Source organism: Centruroides vittatus, unplaced genomic scaffold (assembly GCF_030686945.1).
Source record: "Centruroides vittatus isolate TY-2023 unplaced genomic scaffold, ASM3068694v2 contig_439, whole genome shotgun sequence".
Classification (NCBI taxonomy): domain Eukaryota; kingdom Metazoa; phylum Arthropoda; class Arachnida; order Scorpiones; family Buthidae; genus Centruroides; species Centruroides vittatus.
The window spans coordinates 471,797-490,921 of record NW_027122239.1 but is presented as its reverse complement, the minus strand read 5'-3'; the positions used below and the strand labels follow the sequence as shown (position 1 = coordinate 490,921).

The window sequence follows — 19,125 nt, the reverse complement described above, 5'->3', positions numbered from 1 at the left end:
TTCATTCACAATTTTTTAAAATTCATTTCACTCACCATATTTTTTTAATTCGTAAATTTTAAGCATTATTACGTAAGTTTGAGTTTTTAGTTCCTATTTGTCTATTTTTTATTCATACGTTTCATGCATTGTTACATAAATTTTAATTCGTCCATTTCACACATTGTTACGTCAGCTTTCATTCACAATTTTTATAAATCCATTTCACTTGCCGTATTTTTTTTTTTAATTCATAAATTTCTTCTTGTCTATTTCGCATTTTCTTTTCAAGAGAATTTGAAAACGATCAAAAATGTCATTTTCATCCGTACATAAATCAAAACTTTCTTTATAATATTTATATTTCTCTTCAAATCCGATTGCCCGTGAACTTGAAAACGTTTTTTTAATGAAAAACTTAAGGAAGATTTTACTCTCCCCTTCAATTTTTTATTATATATTAAATCCAAAATTCTCTCTTAAAGGTTTAAATGTATATATACTTTTTAATTCATAAACGATTCTGTTAATGAATAATTCAATATCAAACAGTTGTACACGTTAATAACAGATGGCGTGAGGTATAATATAGAAGAGAATAATGTATAAAAACCTGAAAAAATTCAAGCATGATACGTAATTTATAAGTGGAATCTCTTAAATATTACTTGAACCAATTCGAAATTCTTTAAGATATAAACAAAGATAACATTTTTTTAAAGTCTCTGAGGGAAACTAAAGTACTATTTTCTTCTTTTTTTTATATCTGATTATGATTCTGGACGACAGATTTGGTGGAGCGTATACTTCAATGAAGTGGGGCTTTGTAATAATTGAGTGGAATACTATTAAACGTTAAAAATAGATCTAACTGCAGACGTAATGTATGGCCATTCTGACGAAAGCTTCCAGGAAAATTACGAGGAGTTAGAATAAAGTAAAATATTGTCTATCAAGTCTAGAAATCTCTGTTTATTTATAAACCGCGCCGTTTATTCTCCAAACATTCGTTTGAAAACTTAATATTTAACATGACCAAAAATATTAGTAAAGGGGGGAAACTCTAGATTAATCTAGGATATGATGCCTCCTGTCACATCACGTCTCGTCTCATTGCTTTTGATATTAAAAATTCCTCACTGGAAGATGAGATTTAAAAACTATCCTTATAAGTCAGCATGCTGTCTTTATTATTTCCATTTTTTTATTATTATTTTCTGCTTCTTATCATGAAATTACTCATTTTACTTCTTGAAAATGTTCTAGAAAAATTTTTATTAAGCCAAATAATAAGTTTAAAACTTATCATTTGAGCCTGGAGGCCAGATAGGAGCTTATATTGTACGTCTGACTTATCCTTGGATATTCAAGAAGATCTAAACATGAAGGGTACCTTTTATAAGTCGAACCTGAGGGCTTTATGCATTGAAATGTAGAGTCTCTTTAGACGAGTGACGATTTTAAGATGTCTAAAAAGGCTTTAAATATCATAAGCAAAAGATATTTTAGGATAAGGGTCGATACTTTCAAAGGGTGTTGTATGATGAAACCGTGTGATTGAAACCGATATTAAATGAAAAACCCTCAATCCCTATTTACCATAATTATCTATTTATGACTTTTGGGGTACTCTAGAACATCTCCATAACGTTACTGGTAAGACGACGATGCTTAAAATTCTCTCGACAGACTTTAAAAAGTACCACTTCAATTAAGAACTGATAAAAGGAATTCGCTTTTTCTAATCAATCTGAGAAAATTTCATATTATAAAAGTACTTTTTTTTTAAAAGAAAAAATCTATTTTAGATTTATTCAAAGATGTTGCATCTTTTTTGTTACATAAAAAAAACAAATTTCAAAAGGGAGAAGAAAGTTAAAGTGGCAATCGAGACTACACATGTCGACAAGAATACATTGAAAATGGTTATTTAATACTCCCATTTTAAAAAATGGCATCACTTAAGGAAGGATATCCATTTTCCTTCTATACAAAAAAAAAATTCATTCTTAAAAAATATTCTTTAGAATTAATTTCGTGAAAGTAGCAACGGAATTTGTTTTGATATTCTCCCTCTCTCTGACTTTTCCAATGCTACTTTTACAGCAACAAGTGCTCGAGGTCACGCTTAAATGAACTTTCTCCACTCTAAACTACCGCAATTTTTAAGTATATAAGTATTAATTATTTAATATATATACATACATACATTACTACTATAGTAGCATCGCGCTAAAAACTCGGAGGAAGTTGCAGGATAGAGAGAGAGTAAGAAAAGTTTGTAGGAGGGTGGAGAAGCGCAAGAGGAAGATGATGAGTTTAAAAAGCCAGTACTTACCCATTGCCTAGATGATGATATTACATCATTCGCCGTTGCCTCCTTTCCCAGTAAGGGAGAACCCGTCATCAAGCTGTTACCAGCACCGCTGACGGCAGTAGCTTTGTTGTCTGTCGTTTCTGCAGTGTCAGATGTGTGCCACGGCTGGCGCTGCTGCTCCAACTGTCGACTGATCAAGTCGTGGAATGAAGAAGGTTGCTGGCGCTGTAGTTGTTGGGCGTAGGCCATACGAAAAGCACTACCCACCAATGTACTCAGTTCTTCAGCCTGTAACGATACACGTGTTGAGTTGCTCAACTACTTCCTGCTCTTTCTACTTAATTTAAATTAAGTCGAATCTTAATTACAACTCGAATTTTTCCTATATATATATATATATATACACACACACACACATACATATATATTTTTTCTTTTATAACTTGTTTAGATGATACAGGGGGGTAAAATATAGCTCGTGCCTGCTTTAATATAAACTGTTTTCTTCTTAGAAACGTGTTCAATTTCCGCTGATGTGTTTATTGTCTTAGTAAACTGTTTATTTTTAAGGTTGAGTAAGTTCGACTTTCAGAAGAGTCTGGGTTGATAGGGGTGTTTGTTGGATAACTTCTTCGAGAGCGTGCCCGAAAGCGGGTTTTTTCTAAGCTAGAAAATGTGGTTAAGAGAGTAACAAAACATGTAAAACGTAAATCTGGATAAAATTAGCTTGGGGAAAGTTACATTTAAGCGTATTCTATGGGAATTCCTTCAGTGAAAATTGAGTAAAATATGTAATTAACAGCGATCTAGATGGAAAATTTAGAGTAAAATTTATCGAAACAATTTATAATTAACTGAATTGTGTTTACTGTGGGGCATTCTTATTAAAATAAATAAATAAATAAAATTACTACTAAAGGAGATAAGAGCAATATAACTTGGCTCTCTATTTTTTCAAAAATATAACATTTTCTTTAAAAATTCTCTTCGTGAGTAAGTTTATTTTATCAAAAAACATCGCAAAAACACATTTATCTGCTCAACTTAAAAAAAACACAGAATAAAACAAAACTTTAAATTTAAATAATCAGTGTGAGAAGATACTTATCAGCTACATATGTTAATCAGTAGAGAAGATAAGTAAACAAGATGTGTCTTAATTATCTAAAGCTTATATATAGACTCAGAAACGTATTGTTATATATTATAAAATGCGATTAATAAATTAAAATATATACATATATATATATACGGATACAAGAATCTTAAAGCAGCTGAAAAATTTCTACTAGTTTCAGAAAAGAATGCGCTACTATAAATAATTAATAATGCACATACTCGACCCAAAAAATCGATATTTCTAATCAACCTCTAACCATTCATACAGCAGTAAAAACTCATAAAATTATACGTCTCACACTATATTGTTTATGAAAATTAATATAAAAACGTACGGATTTAGATGGGTTTCGTTTTGAAATGTGGACGGATAGACACGCAGACGAACATAAGAGAGTAAAGTTTAATGATCGTAAGAAACATCATTTAAGACAATCGCGTGATATTGTCTACTTAGTGGGCCTTGGAAGGAGGAAAAGACACTTTCTTTCCCTTTCGAACCATGTCATAGGCATTGATGTTTATCGTTGTGTTACCATAGCAATAACTATTTTTTCGTCACTTTCTAACCTCTTTTTTTACAATTTGGCATTATTTTCTAAGCAAGAACGGCGAATAAAAATACCTAAAAGTGGTTTAATTTAGCCTTTGATGCTTATTACTACAATAGTACCCCTGATAATATCTTGCTGTTTGCCACAATAGCGTAACACGTAATTGGAAATTGTGAGCTCAAATCCTCATTTCTAGACGATTTTTTCGGTAATTTGGACATTTTAAATCGGTTCTAATTTAATATCACAATAGCACATTTTCAGAAGTGAGAACATCCTCATCCCATATTCCCTTCGTGCCATCTACCGAATGAAAGTAGAAACAAATTACAATTTACGCTAATTCGAAGCGATTTTTCGCGAAATGGTCCAACTCTCTTGTTTAATTATCCTTTCTTCTATCGTACTCTAAAGGATAAACGGTGCAGACTTGTCACTTCATTCTCGTTTGCTGAGTCTGAATTGTACTAGTAGCTTTGTATGTAATTCGGTTGTGAAAACCAAATGGTAATTTATTCTTTTTACAATAAAAATTCATCAAATTAACACTAAAGAATCGTGCGAGTCCTCTATTATCAAAAATTATAAAGGTTAGTCCATGATCTTTCTTATAAGACGAATGAAAAATCAGGTTAAAAAAAAAATCTCTATTTTAAGGTTATAAAAGTAAAATTTGCTTTATAAGAGTTAAAGATTTGTAGAACCTTCAAAATTCTCGATTTTTCTATCCATTTTTTAACCTTAAAAATCATAAAAATAAGAATTTACAAGGCAAGGTAAAAAAAAAAGAAAGGTAATTTCTTAATCTTCATACACAATTTTGATAAAATCACGTTTTTTAAATATATTTTTTAATCAGCTAAATGCTAGATATTACACTTTTTCTTAATCTTTAACCATTTACAAAATCTATAAGATGGAATATCCTTTAGGAAAAAATATATATACTGTATATTTAAAAGATAAATTACAATTTTAAAATCCAAAAAAAAAAACCCTAAAATATAATGTAATTTTAAATTCAGTAAAAAAAAAGGTGGAAATTTCCTTTTATAAAATTGCCAAATTTCATCTCGTTTCTTTGATTTATCGATTGGGATGAAGGCAGTCACGTGAATGCTTAATTCTCAGTTAGGAAAGGTGGCACGGTATCGTCTTTTCCCGTTTATTGTAGATGCTGCTGTCTTATCTATCAAAGAATCTGTCGAAAGCATCATATGGCCCTTCTATTAGTATCTCAAGTTATGGGTTAAGTTCAATTTCAATTTTTTCCTGTCACTTTTTATATTTTTTTTAAACCCCTCTGACACACTTACACTGTATAAAACTTTTCTCTTATATCATACGACGCTTTATATATTTTTAAACTATTATTTTACAAAATTTTCTGTAGAAATTAGCAACAGAATCCATTTAATATATTGAAAATTCTGTTTTGTGATTAGTAAAATGCATCAAAAAAATTATTATATATTTTTTTTAATTTCAAAATCTCAAAGTTAACTTCTATGCTCTGGCTCATAGGAAGGAAAGAACAGAAGGGAAAAAAATCTTATAATGCAATTAAGATGAGAGCAACCGCACAAGTATGCAATTAGCTGATAATTCGATATAGCAGCTTTGTTTTACGCACGTTTGCAGAGGTCATTGCTCCCTTCTATCCCAAATCAAAACCTTAAATACGGATGTTGATATCTATTTTTCTAATTAGAAAAAAAAGGAAAGAATTTTTCGAATTTAAAACTGTGTTAGTAACTCCATTAAAACGTAGGAATTCCTTCCAGTATGAAATCTTTATAGCTTCCTCAGCTCAATAGATGCCAAAACAGTGTAGCAATGTGCAACCTTTCTAAATGAATGCCTCCTCACACAGAAACTTAATCGATTTAACTTAGGATGGTTTTGATCATTCGATTTCTATCCGACTAAATCTCTTAAAATACTGAAAATTCTCTTCGAAACTGGAGAATTCCTTTAGAAATTTAATGTGTGTGTATATATATATATATATATATAAAACTTTATTTAATGTCCATCATTATTACACTCAATAAAAGCTTAACTACTTCATGAAAAGTCCAATCAGAGATCAATCTTTCCCAAAAAAGTCGAAAAAAATTGGTCGTAAAATCCTCAAAAATACGCCAAAATAACGAGATTTAAAAAGGATAAACTTACTTTCTTTAGCTAAATTTTCTTCATTATTTAAAATGAATTCCTACGTAATCTTCAAAAATTTATATAAATAAAACAAGATTAAAAGCGACTAAATTAAAAAATAAAATTGTTAAATTTTACTCCTTTAATATAAAAATGATGGCACAAAATGCTTACAAATTATATTATTTTTAAATTTACATAAAAAAAACTCGCCTTATGATAAGTTTCATGCGTTAACAAGTTTGCATGTTAGCTTATTAAAGCTAATTCTGGAAGTGCTAATAGGTTATAATAGTTTATGACATGTTCTAATTGATGACGTAACGTACACAATGCTATTTCCATGACGTCCTTCCCGAAAATTCCCAAGAGTGCAATAAAATCATTGAAAGTTTTCCTTCACGCCTGTAAAGTTGTCTCTCCCTTCACGCAACGGAACTATGCAGTGAAGCACAGGGGAAAATATTTTGCACTAGGTTTATTATCATTACAACTATAAATTTGATTATATTATAGATTTTGCTTCATTATCAGATGGTTAACTATCAATTAAATGTTATCTAAATTTTCCTGAATATCAGTGATAATCAAAACTGGTCTCAGTGTGACGAATATTAAAAAATTCAGATTAAAAAACAGCTTTTATATCTAATTTTAAATGTTAAATATATGAAAAATTTGTCCTCTGCTATTTAAAGCTTGAAATCGTGAAATTTATGAGTTAATTTTTAAGAAATTTTATCTAAAATAATTCAGTAATTCCTCTATAAACGTGCTTTCGAGCGTAAATATATTCAAAACATTTTCTTAAAACAGAACTTTAATATCTTGTTTTAAAAGTTTTAGAAAGTGGAGCATTTTATCCTCTTCATCACATCGAAAGTACTTAACAAAAATTTGCATATCTTCTCCAAATTAGCTTAAAATTCTTTTAAAATTATCCTAGAAAAGAGAGAGAGAGGAGGAGAAAAAAGCGTTTAAATATAGCAAAAATTCGATTCTGGAATGACTCTTTTTAGTCTGGGAACAAGTCCTGAATGGTTATTCACTTAAAGTCTAAAACATCTTTATAATAGGCTGAGAATAACTAAATTTGATCATCACCTGTATCATTCAACATCACTGTAATTACTCCACGGTGATGCCTCGTAACATTTTTAGAATTTTAAAACCGTTAATCAGCAACAAGATAAAGGAGTAATAAAGAAAAGTGAAGGAAAAAAGAGAGGAGGCTGCATACAGAGTAAGAGGAATGTCAGCAGGAGACATTTGCCAATAAAAGTAACAGCACAAAAGCAATCACACCAAACCAGAAGGTGGGTGTTGTGGTAGAAGTTACAGAATCAATCGCAAACCTTCCCAAGACGCAATGCAACGATAGCAACTCTTATCAACTGCCTATGGAAAGTAGTCATCCATCACTAGATTGGACGGTGAGGTTAAATAGCTTCCACACACACACAAGACAATTTCTGCTACTGCACAAACAGTAAACTACTACACGATTCTTTGTTATTTCTGTTTTAAAAACAAGAAGCTTCCCCCAAAAAAGCAAACAAAAATTTTATCTTTTCGTAGGCGAATCTCTTGGGTGATTAAAAATGGATCAGGAAGATTATTATAGAAAGAAGAACAGGATAAAGAAATTAAATATAGATATGATGGAAATGTTTTATTTAATTTTGTAAATTAATGTCTACACTTAGACAATGATTTACTTTAATATATGAATATTTTTCCTCCTCTCCCTCCTCTTAATTATCGGATCTTTAAGATTGTTTTTAGAAAATTAAATGATAGGAAAGTTATATATCGTTTATACAAGAAAAAATTCTTTTTAATCTTGTTTTCGATAAGTTTAGATGAATTAGTATAATTTTAGCGAACAAATTACAAATCAAAAATTTCCAACGACAACTCTGGAAATATGGTAATTCAATTATTTTCAAACGAATAAATGAGTACATTTGCCAGATTCAAGAGTAATATTTTCAGATAATTTTAATCCCTTAGGCAACATTCAATGTATCTTTAATGAGTAAAAATTCGATATCAACAGTACAAATTTTTATTTTTATTTTTTTCTTTAATTTTCTCTTTCTAAATTTAAAATTTCGGGTCGATTCTTCTCTTGGAACCTTAACAGTTTTTTCCTCCGTTTCCCCTCGAAATTAAAAGAGAAAACGGGGTAAAAAACCGAAAATACAATATTCCATATAAGAAAAACCTGTTAAAATAAATGATGACCTTCATAATTTTCTGTTATGTAGAAGTATTGCCAACGTGGTGATTTCAAAAGTGTGTATAAACATGATGTGTGGGCAGTGTGAACGCTCCCACGTGCAAATAATCAGCACTTCGGTATGCAAATCATCGTCAACCCCTCAATTCACATTATTTAGTTTTCAGAATTAGTTTGTTTCCATTTGGCAAATGCGTTCCATTTTGACTTCTCAAACTGGAAGTGATCGAGGGGTTTAATATTACAAAGACTGTTTGTCAAGTGGGAGTGACATTTTTATGGTGTTCGTTTAGTATTCTCGCCTATTGGAAGATGAGTTTGACCACTTTGCAGCAAGAGAACACACGTTAGTAGCTAGGAAAATAGCTTAAATTTTACATTAAAAGTAACTCTCGATTAGTATCTTTATAATAAATGCTACTGTAATGATGTATTGTAGTGTTAATCATCATTAGAGAACGATGATGATGATAAGAGATATCGTGATTAATATAATGATGGTGACTCATAGAAGAGATTATCTATCTTTCTTTCTTTCTACCCTGTTGAGTATGTAATATATATGACTGTGTTCACGAAATATCCATCCTAATGGTCCTAACTGTGACGATAAACAGAGTACAACTAACTAAATGCGGCTCAATATGTATTCTAGTGATCATCATTACGTTATAATGATGAACTATCGCTTTAACTTAATTCATCTACAAACCTCTCTGTTAAAAAAGTTGTAGTTGTAATTTTTTTAAAAATTCAAAATTTAAATTATAAAAAAAGAATATTTTATACCAATAAAGAGGATTTTTAGTAGGATTCCGCACTGTTTATATCAAAAGGAGTGAATTGTATAGAGATGTAAATAAGCAATTTTTGATGAAAGGAGAGGATTTTTTTAATGCAATAATCTTCAAAAATTCGCTTAAAAATCTTTTTTTTAGAATATATAATTATTATTTTTGCATGAAGGTACAAGAATACAACGCTTGATAAACTCTTGAAAGCCCACAAGATATCTTGACACTTATCAATGTCTCGGTTGTAGACAACAGAGATTTGATCTTATCATAAAATATTCATCTTACAGAATATTCTAATGAGTTGTTTTCAACAAAAATGTTAAAAATCTGACAGAACAAGTTTGGAATTACACGGATAAGCAATTCGATGCTTGATTTCTGGAAGAGAAACGACGATAAATACAATTAAAAATCGAATTTTATTTAATCGAATTTACCTTTATATAATTGAAAATTTGATAGATAATGACTTAAATATTCTAGTAAAAATTATTTTGTTCTAATTTTTCTTAAATTCACGCTACTTCGTAAGACGAGAAACTTTCTTTTTTCTTTCCTTCTCTAATTACAATTTCCTAGATTTGCCAAGTTTAATACAGAGCACGAACTTCCGTGCTTTATTTAATGCTATTGATACACGCTATGGGACTGGATAAGATTCTCAACAGAAATAAAAATACAAATGACTATCCATAAACAACAGCACCTAAACTGCATAAAGAGCGATAAAAATAGTTCATCCTCCTCTTCTTTCGTACTTTAATATCATCTAAATATCTATATAAATCGACAAATCACTTAGATGATTATTTAAATGCAGTATTAAAAAAGAAACTGTCCAAAACGGAACCCGGATAAAACCGGTTTACACAGGTTTTACTGTGGACATTTTTATTATTAAATATTTTAAATTGTGAATGAATGGACTATCTGTAAGTTGTTTTTCTCAATTAAAGAGAAGGTGTTTAGAGCACTCTATAGAAAGAACTATTGGGCGAATCTCAATCGCATTTGGTATACCTACTGTTCTGAGTATGCTGTTTCGATTTTTGAGGAAAATTTTTTTTTCAAAATTCATAAGAAATCCCCTCAATGCGCATGTTACGTACGTTTTCTACCGAATTTCGGGTATAAATGGAGACGTTCTTCACATGTTCTTCACAATTCTTCGACAGATGAAGTCTTAGAGCTCACTTTGTCTGTTTATGCATTACTTGTAAACCTTTTTTATTAATGAAACAGCATTTTTTTGCTCGTTGAAGAGTTGTGAAGAACGTTTTGCGACTCCTTTTTATACCCGAAATTCATTAGAAAACATACTTAATGTGAGGGGAGATAATAACGCCAAATTTCTTCCTAGAGGCTAAATTTTGAAGAAAAGTTTTCTGAAAATCGAAACAGCACACTCAGGACAGTAGGTATACCAAATTTGGTTGAGATTTGCCCAATAGATCTTTCTACAGAGCGCTCTGAACACATACTCTATGTTCATCCTGCATCAGTTTCCACAATACTTTTTCTATGGTAGTAGAATGATAAACCACTTAAAATGCTTAAAATTATCAAAATCATAAATATATCTACTCCATAATACATAACATCCTTTAAATAATTCATATATATCATAATTTTTACTGTTAAATATCGTTACACCTAACTTTTCCTATTACGCTTGCTGAGTCAGCCTCAAAATTTGTATTTAACCATTTAAAATACATAAAATTATTAGAAGAATGGATCTATAAATATAAAACACTTCAGTATCTTCAAATAATTCATTATTTATAATTGTTTAATAGTTCTTATAATTATTTTCTCCATCATCATAAACATGCCACATTCTTAGCGTATGCATTTAATCATTTAAAGTACATAAAATTGTCCGGAAAATAAACTTCTATATCAAATTTTACACTATAATTCATCTTTATCATCATCATGTAATTCTATAAATCTTTGTAGCTATTTTATCTTATCATCCTAGACGTGCCACATCCTTAATCTTCAAGATACAACCTTCCTAATCTATGATACTTCTATGTAACCATACACCATACAAGTTCCAACCAAACATGGATGATAATTTTAAAACATTTTATTCCTAGTTAATTATACATTCAACAGAATAATTTGTAAATTTTTCCATTCAATATTTTTATAAATATTAATTTTTAAAAAAAAAAACATTCATTAAATTAATATCAAAACACATTGCATTTACTCAATGATGTTAATGATAAATACATCTACACAATAAGAAATCATTCATAATGAAGGCAACTTTACATAATTTTCAATTTACTTCATTAAATATTAGTAAACAAATAAATAAATCTTTATTTTTGATAAATATTTAGGCAATAATTCTCATGAATATTTAAGAAAAATATTTATATAAATTTACTAACTTTAATTAATGTAAATTTTGATAAATAAATGAAACTTTATCTACGCTTGACAAAATATTTAGTGATGAAAGATATCATGAATTTCAATATATTTTATCATTTAAGTTTACTTTTAATCTCTGCTTTTATATATTAAAAAAATTACTGATTAAATTCGTTATTAATCAATGTCTTTTTAGTAGTAAATCTTGTGTAAGACCTCCATCTTTAAGCCACTTAAATCCATCGTTTATCTTCGACTTCCAAGCAAAATTTGACTGTTTATTAAGTACTTTTACTTTACTTGAACTGAATAAAAATTGTTTCTTCCATTCTGTAAACCTATATTTCTTTCATGTCCATAAACCTGTCTGACTACTCAACTATAAACCTGTTTCTCAGCTCATGTACTGTTTCTATATGTAGTTATGCCTATACTTTTTCAACTCCTAACTAACTTCTACAGTTCATTTAGTTATCATAGCTTACATATTAACAGGTGTCACAATCACTTGATCAAATATTACGTATACAAGGTTGCCTAAACGACAATTTAACCATTGTCGAGGCTGAATTATCGTCGTCTCGAATACTTGATTGCTTACAAACTTTGTAATTTCAAGTACTGAACAACAAATGATCCATACTAATTGCTGAAAATTGTTAACCGCGTGTCAAAATCTTTGTGATTTTACAATTTTCAGTACAAATTTTTACAATTTCCTTGTATAAAATCCCAGATAACTGACTTTTGGAATAGCCTGATATATTATATTTCAGTACATTTGTCTCTCAAGATTTAAAGTCGTCTTTCTTTCTTTTTTCTTAAAAAAAAATTCATTTTATGATCACAATCTCTTTCATTAGAAGTTGAATTTTTTTTTCTTTTAATAGTCCAGCCAATTACTAAATAACGTGACATGATTTTGACAGTTAGAATCGTGTAACACCTACTGGGAAATCAGCTAATTTCCTACGATTCTTTTATTAAAAAAAAATAAATGAACTGATATATATATAAGAGTAGAAGACATATATATATATATATTAACATTTACTATTATTTCATTAACGAGTAATTAGCCCATTACACTAATAATTATATTGTTAAATGCTTCGTATTTAAAACACAGAAAATGTTTACTTTCATCCCAATTTTCCTCTTTAACTAAGCCTCTATTGTGTATTGTGTTTAATAATTAAATTTAATAAGAATAAAAAACAATTTCTTGAATATTTTTCAAGTTTAAAAATATAAAATTCCCTACTTTATACACAAATATATATATATAAAGCTGTTAAACTTTAAAATTTCCAATATCATAAGAAAATGTGTTTGAAGATTTTTATTATTTGGTAAATATCATAACAGGAAACCTTTTAAAAAATATATATATATATATATATATATAATATATAAGCTTCATATATATATATATGAATAAAGGAAAAAGAGCAAGATACTTAAATTTTCTCTGTTTTTTTTTCATAAAAATCTTTGGCAATATCTCAGAAAACCCAATTATTCGCTACATTGCTTTAATAACAGGAAGTGTGTGTGTGTGTGTCTGTACGCTTACAAATTCGGTAAACATCAAAACATGAGGGAAAAAATTTACTATATTTTATATATTCATAAGAGCCATGAAGGAAAAATAAAAATAATAATAAAAAAGTAACCAATCCATCAAAACTTTCTATTGATAAGACGATATTTTTAGTAAAATTTTTACTTTATTTTTTATTCCCTTCCATACATTTGCCTATAGGATTGTAGTCAAATGCTGACATGCGATAGGCTGATATTAAATTCGACTTTCTTCTTCTTCTTCCATATTTTTATTTTTATTTCCAGAAATTTTTTTAAACTAATATATATATATATTTTTTTATCCTTTCAAATTTAATGTTGTTGTAATTTAACTTTCCATTTCGTCGAACCCATTACACTGATGACAAGTTCTGTCGTAAGTTAGGGTTTCAGAAAAACATCTGACTCGAATTTACTCTTTCATTAGTTTTGTAAAATAGTTTATCTTTCTTTAGTACAATGTAGCTAAAGTTGTCACACAATTTGTAATTTTTTTATGATATTTTTGTATGCATTTATGTTTATTTTTTTATTAAAAAAAAACATGTAAAAATGCAAAAATGCAGTATACTGCAGTTTTTCATTTTTGCATATTTTTTTCAATAATAAACTGCAAAAAATTCAGTATACTGCATTTTTGGGGGGTTTTTTAAAACAAAAAATATAATAAAATTACAATGCAAATGCAGTAAACAGATTTAGTACGTTGTACAGAGGTTAAGTAGTCAAACCTATGTAGAAAGGATAGTGATGGAAGCACTAAATGTGGCCGTTATTCGGAGGTTATTATATGAATTTCGAAAAGGAACGTTCCTGAAAACGTGGCCGTTGTTGGGAGGTGGCATTTATTGAAGGTTCGACTGTGTATTCTATCATACCATCTACATAATTTTTATTAAAAAATCTTAAATTTTTTCATATAAATTTTATTTAAATCAAAATAACTATTTACTTTAAATTATTTTTTAAACATTAAAAAAAAGTAAATAAATATACATTTTAATAAACCAATTTAAATAAGAAAATTTCTATAAATAAATTATTCAAATAAAAAAATATATATACATATTTTAATTATAAAAATTTACTGAATTTAAAAATAAAAAACAAGTGAAAATTGTAATAAATTACAAAAATAAAAAAAAATTGAAGCTGATAAATTATAAAAGACAATTTCTTTTATAAATTGTAGAAAATTATAATAATTGACAATTTTATTATTTTAATAATAATAAAAAAATTTATTTATTTTCACAATTTTCTTGAGGCAAAATGAATTAATAAAATTGTTTTTTTTCAAATAATTTATTAAAAAATATGTTAAAAATAGAGATTTAATAGCAAAATTTTAATAATTATTACTATTATTCTAGTTTATTATATATTAACAATTTTACATTATTGTGTAATAAAGTAAACAATAATTTCGATTATTGTGCTGAATAATAATAATAATAAACATAGGAAACTGCATAATAATATTAATTAAGCATAGATATTTATTAAAATAGAACTCGTTTAAACTTAAATATGTTAATTAACGTATAATTTTAAAGAGGAATGGCGAATATTTTCAAATAATTGTAGTTATTCATCGGAATAAAACTAAATAATACAGCATACGCAAGTATAATTTACTCTCTTCAAGCAATATAATTGAGTGAATTAAATACTTTCATAGAATTTTAGATATAAAAAAACTATACGAAGCTATTAAATAAATAAAGTTATGATGAATTAACTGGTTTAAGTTCCTAATTACATTATTTAACACGTAATTTTAAGGGAATAATATATAATAAATACTTTCACATGTATGGAGTATATACATGTTAGCAGATAGCCTGGACAGAAGTAATGGAGACCAACATTAAAATGGAAACTATATTTAAAATTTCGGCTATTTTAGTCTATTTTAGTTTATCACGAAGTGTCAAGGGATAAAATCGCGGGAAGGAGTAGGGTTTCGTGCATGTTAGCCTTTATTTTAGGCAGGATCTACACTAGGATCGATCAAGGGTTTTGATATGTATTCTAAACCCTTTTACCGATCCTAGTGCTGATCCTGAAAAATATAAAGGCTACCATATACTTATAAACACTTTTACCGATCCTGGAGCAGACGGGTCAAACGGTTTAGAAGTGTATGGAGGACAGACATACAGACAGGATTCTGTTTTATATATACAGATATAACTAGTACAACTTGTAAATTCAGTAGAATAAAACAAAAAGTGTAAATACTGTTTTGATTTTTAGAAGATTGAAAATATTCCAACAAAAATATATATTTAACACGCTGATATTTTTATATATTGACCTCACGGTAACCGATTTTAAAACTAAAATGATATAAAAACTTTTGTTTCAACTTCTATATTTGATATAACTGTCAACTCAGACGTCAAACTCAATACATATTTTACTTATACCTATTCAATATTTTATATGTTTACAAAATAAAAGCTTAAAATTTAAAATAAGAATATACATACTTTTAATAAATAATGAAAAAAATATTTAACAAAATATAAACGCAATATAAAGAAAAGAAGAAATTTTATGCAGTTTGAATAATTAATTTCAAATATCTTATTATATTTTTAGGAATTTGTCATTTATTATTCCTTTAATAAATAATTTTAATGAATTTCTAATTTGGTTAATGTTATTTCTTTTTATTAGTTATAATTATAATTATTTTATAAAAATTAAAAACTTTTTCGTAATTCTATATAATAATTGCCATTTTATCCCATCTTGAAATATAAATATTTAAATATATTTTCACTCAAAGAGGATTTTTAGAAGTTAAATTTTTAGCTACATCATCACATCATTAATGCTATAGACTATACAAGATTTTTCAGAAGATAAAAAGATTTATTGTGAATTTTTCAGCCATTATACAAAGCTTATATATATAGACTATATATATATATATATATATATATATATAATCTGTTTGGATTTTAAAAAAATTCCGCCTTCGTTATGATAGAAAATATTGTATTTTTTTCTAAAAAATATTTATTTTTTGGATTTGTCTGTTTGTCTGTCCTTGTATCAGAAAAGGAAACGACAAAATCACAACGTGGATTTTATTATAACTACGTATAAAAAAAAAATGTGTTTACATACAAAGAAAATTAACTCTCGAAGGGAAACTTTGAATGTATTTTAATAGTTTTTATTGTTTAGATATTATAAATAAATAATAAAAATCACAAAATTTGATTAATTTTTAACAAAATAAAATATATACGTATATATATTTTAGCGAAGACAAACTAGTAATATATATATATATATAGTCTATTAACTTCTTTAATATATGAGAGAGACGTTTTTTTTTTCATTACAGATTAGAATTTAATTTAAATCTAAGATTTTTCTAATGTTTTAATTAAAAAACGAGATGAATAAACATGTAAAAACACTAATAAATACTCTAAATTAAGTGATGATAAAAAAGTAATAAATTACATTAAAAATTACAAAAATAAAATATTTTATCAGTTACAAAAAAAAGATCAATTTGAAACTTGTCTTTTTCTCTTTGTTTAAAATTCTGTTAATTACAACGAAAAAATTCAATAAAAAATGACAAAAATAGACAGCTAAAATTTGTCTTTTTTCATTTCTTCGTTTTTCATTTTTATTTATTTATTTTTCACCGTACAAAAATAAAAATAGTGAAATCAACTGATCAGAATTTGGAATGAAAAAATATATATATATATATTTATTTAAAAATCTTTTAAACTATAAATCTACTTTAATACTTGACTTAACATATAAGAAATCCCTATTTTAATTTATGATTATTATTATTATTATTATTATATTTTTTTGTACGAAAGAAATGTATAAAAATCGCTTTTGATAATTATAATAATGCGTGTCTGCTACTACTAATTTTGGATAAATTAACATCATGCACGCATTTTTATAATTATAAAAATTGCATGCAAACCTTTAAAAAATTCATCTAAATTAAGAAAGAAAGAAAAATAACGTTGTGAATATTTTATGTAGAATAAAAATTCGAAAATATTTCCATAAATGTTAAAAATCTCATCGTGTACAAATATTGTATTGTGATCAGTCGGTTCCATTAAAATTATCATTATAGGAAAATGATGAAAGGAGAGACGACGTTAGATCTATTCATAACTTCAGACACGTCTTTAGTGCTTTTAATTACAAGAGGTATTTCGCATATTTTCCCTTTGTTCGTCATTAAAAATAAGAAAAAAAGGTGTGCTTGTGTGTAGATTCTATATATATATTCATTTAGGATGAATCAAAAATAAAAATGAATGAAAAATTCTTTTATCACAATAAACAGATTGTCGGTTATAGATAAATCCTTATTTGGAATTCGAAAAACTCGTCTTAGAAGAAAAACGATTGGGTTGAACGATAGATGCTTTTAATTATATCCATCATGTCTTCCGTTGCTATGGTGACGTTAACAGGTGGCTGAGATAGTGGATGTTCAGGTAAACAACACCGAATGTCAAGGAGCGTAGATTGGCATATCCTGATGTGTGTATATACAAACAGTGTATAGTTCTCTGCCTCCAGGGATAACTGCAGAAGGAGATTAAGACTCATATGGTATTGAAACTCTTGTATTACTTATGTGTTCGAATTATGAAGGTGTATGTGATATTTTACTTATTAAAAGGTGATTTGTTAATGAAAGAAAATGAACTTTTTAAAAATAATTACATACAGTTTTCTTTTATTGTTAAAAAATTTGACAAGGAAAAACTTATAGTAGCAAAAAGTATTTTATATGACAATTTTTTTTTCTAATATTTTTAATATTTAAAGAATTAATATACGTTTTGAGGTGTATATTTAAAAGATTATATTATTAAATATACTTTTTTTTTAATCATTCTAAACACTCGTATATTTTTTAAATTAATAAAAAAGATACTGTTTCCATGGGCGTGTGCAGAAAATATTCCGGGAGGCAAAACTGGGAGACAAATAATTACATTAATAAATTTTTACTTAATTATTTAATTTTTTGAGGTTTTTTAAAGATAGACAAGAAATTTTAAGACAGATAAAGGGTCCACAATCGAGGGTGTAAGATTACTTATCTCAATCACTTTTACAATTATAATTTGGGAAATTGTTTTACTCGGAATGTCAAGTATTCCGTTTGTCCCCTCTAAGTACACCTACGACTCTAACTTACCTTTATAATTTTCTTAAAATAAATTTAATTTCTAATTTAAAAAAAAATTCAAAAAGATGGTTTATATACTTATAATCAATCGTAGTAAAAAGTTATATATTTTCTATATTAATCTTAAAATTCTTTAATTTTTTAACATACCTATAGGCTAATGTATATATTTATACATTTTAAAGATATAATTACAAAAGTTAAATTATTAAAACACGTTTTACTAGATAGAAACCCTTACAATTCTATACCACGAAAAGGAAAAAGATGTATATCCTATACCATTCTAATCGTATAAGCTATCCTATTATTATGAGAATAATGATTGCTTTATTTGTATCGAGAAAAACCTCTAGGGAATACTAAATGCCAAACCCTACTTGTTTCTTGATGAGATAAACTACTATATAAGTAAATACTGCTAATTAAGGTACTGTTGGTTTCAATATTTTTTTATTTCTTTTGTTATGTGAAAGAGTTCGAAAATGGCTAATTAAATGGCATTAAAACTTCAACTGGGAGAACGTCTTAAAAATAGATATAATGAGTATATAGTGTGTACTTTAATGATCTTGTTTGAAACATTTGTTTTTAAAGAAAATCGTTCTTAAAAGTAATTATAGTACATATATATATATATATATATATTTCTTTTTTTAATACTTATCATTATATTGTAACAAGATAAATTGTTCTGAATGAGGTATGGTTCTTTTGACGTCATGATATATGACAATAAATGATAGCAATTTTTACAATAATCCATTGTG

The 19,125-nt window shown here is 27.3% G+C and overlaps 1 protein-coding gene across 1 annotated transcript in view; it reads right to left on the bottom strand.

The window, feature by feature from the left end:
- LOC136976998 (serine-rich adhesin for platelets-like) overlaps nt 1-19,125 on the bottom strand; it is a 121,986-nt gene that overhangs the window by 26,064 nt on the left and 76,797 nt on the right. The window contains exon 5 of the mRNA XM_067272406.1: nt 2,318-2,584. Within this exon, the coding sequence (XP_067128507.1) occupies nt 2,318-2,584 (267 nt within the window). The remainder of the gene's footprint in view (nt 1-2,317; nt 2,585-19,125) is intronic.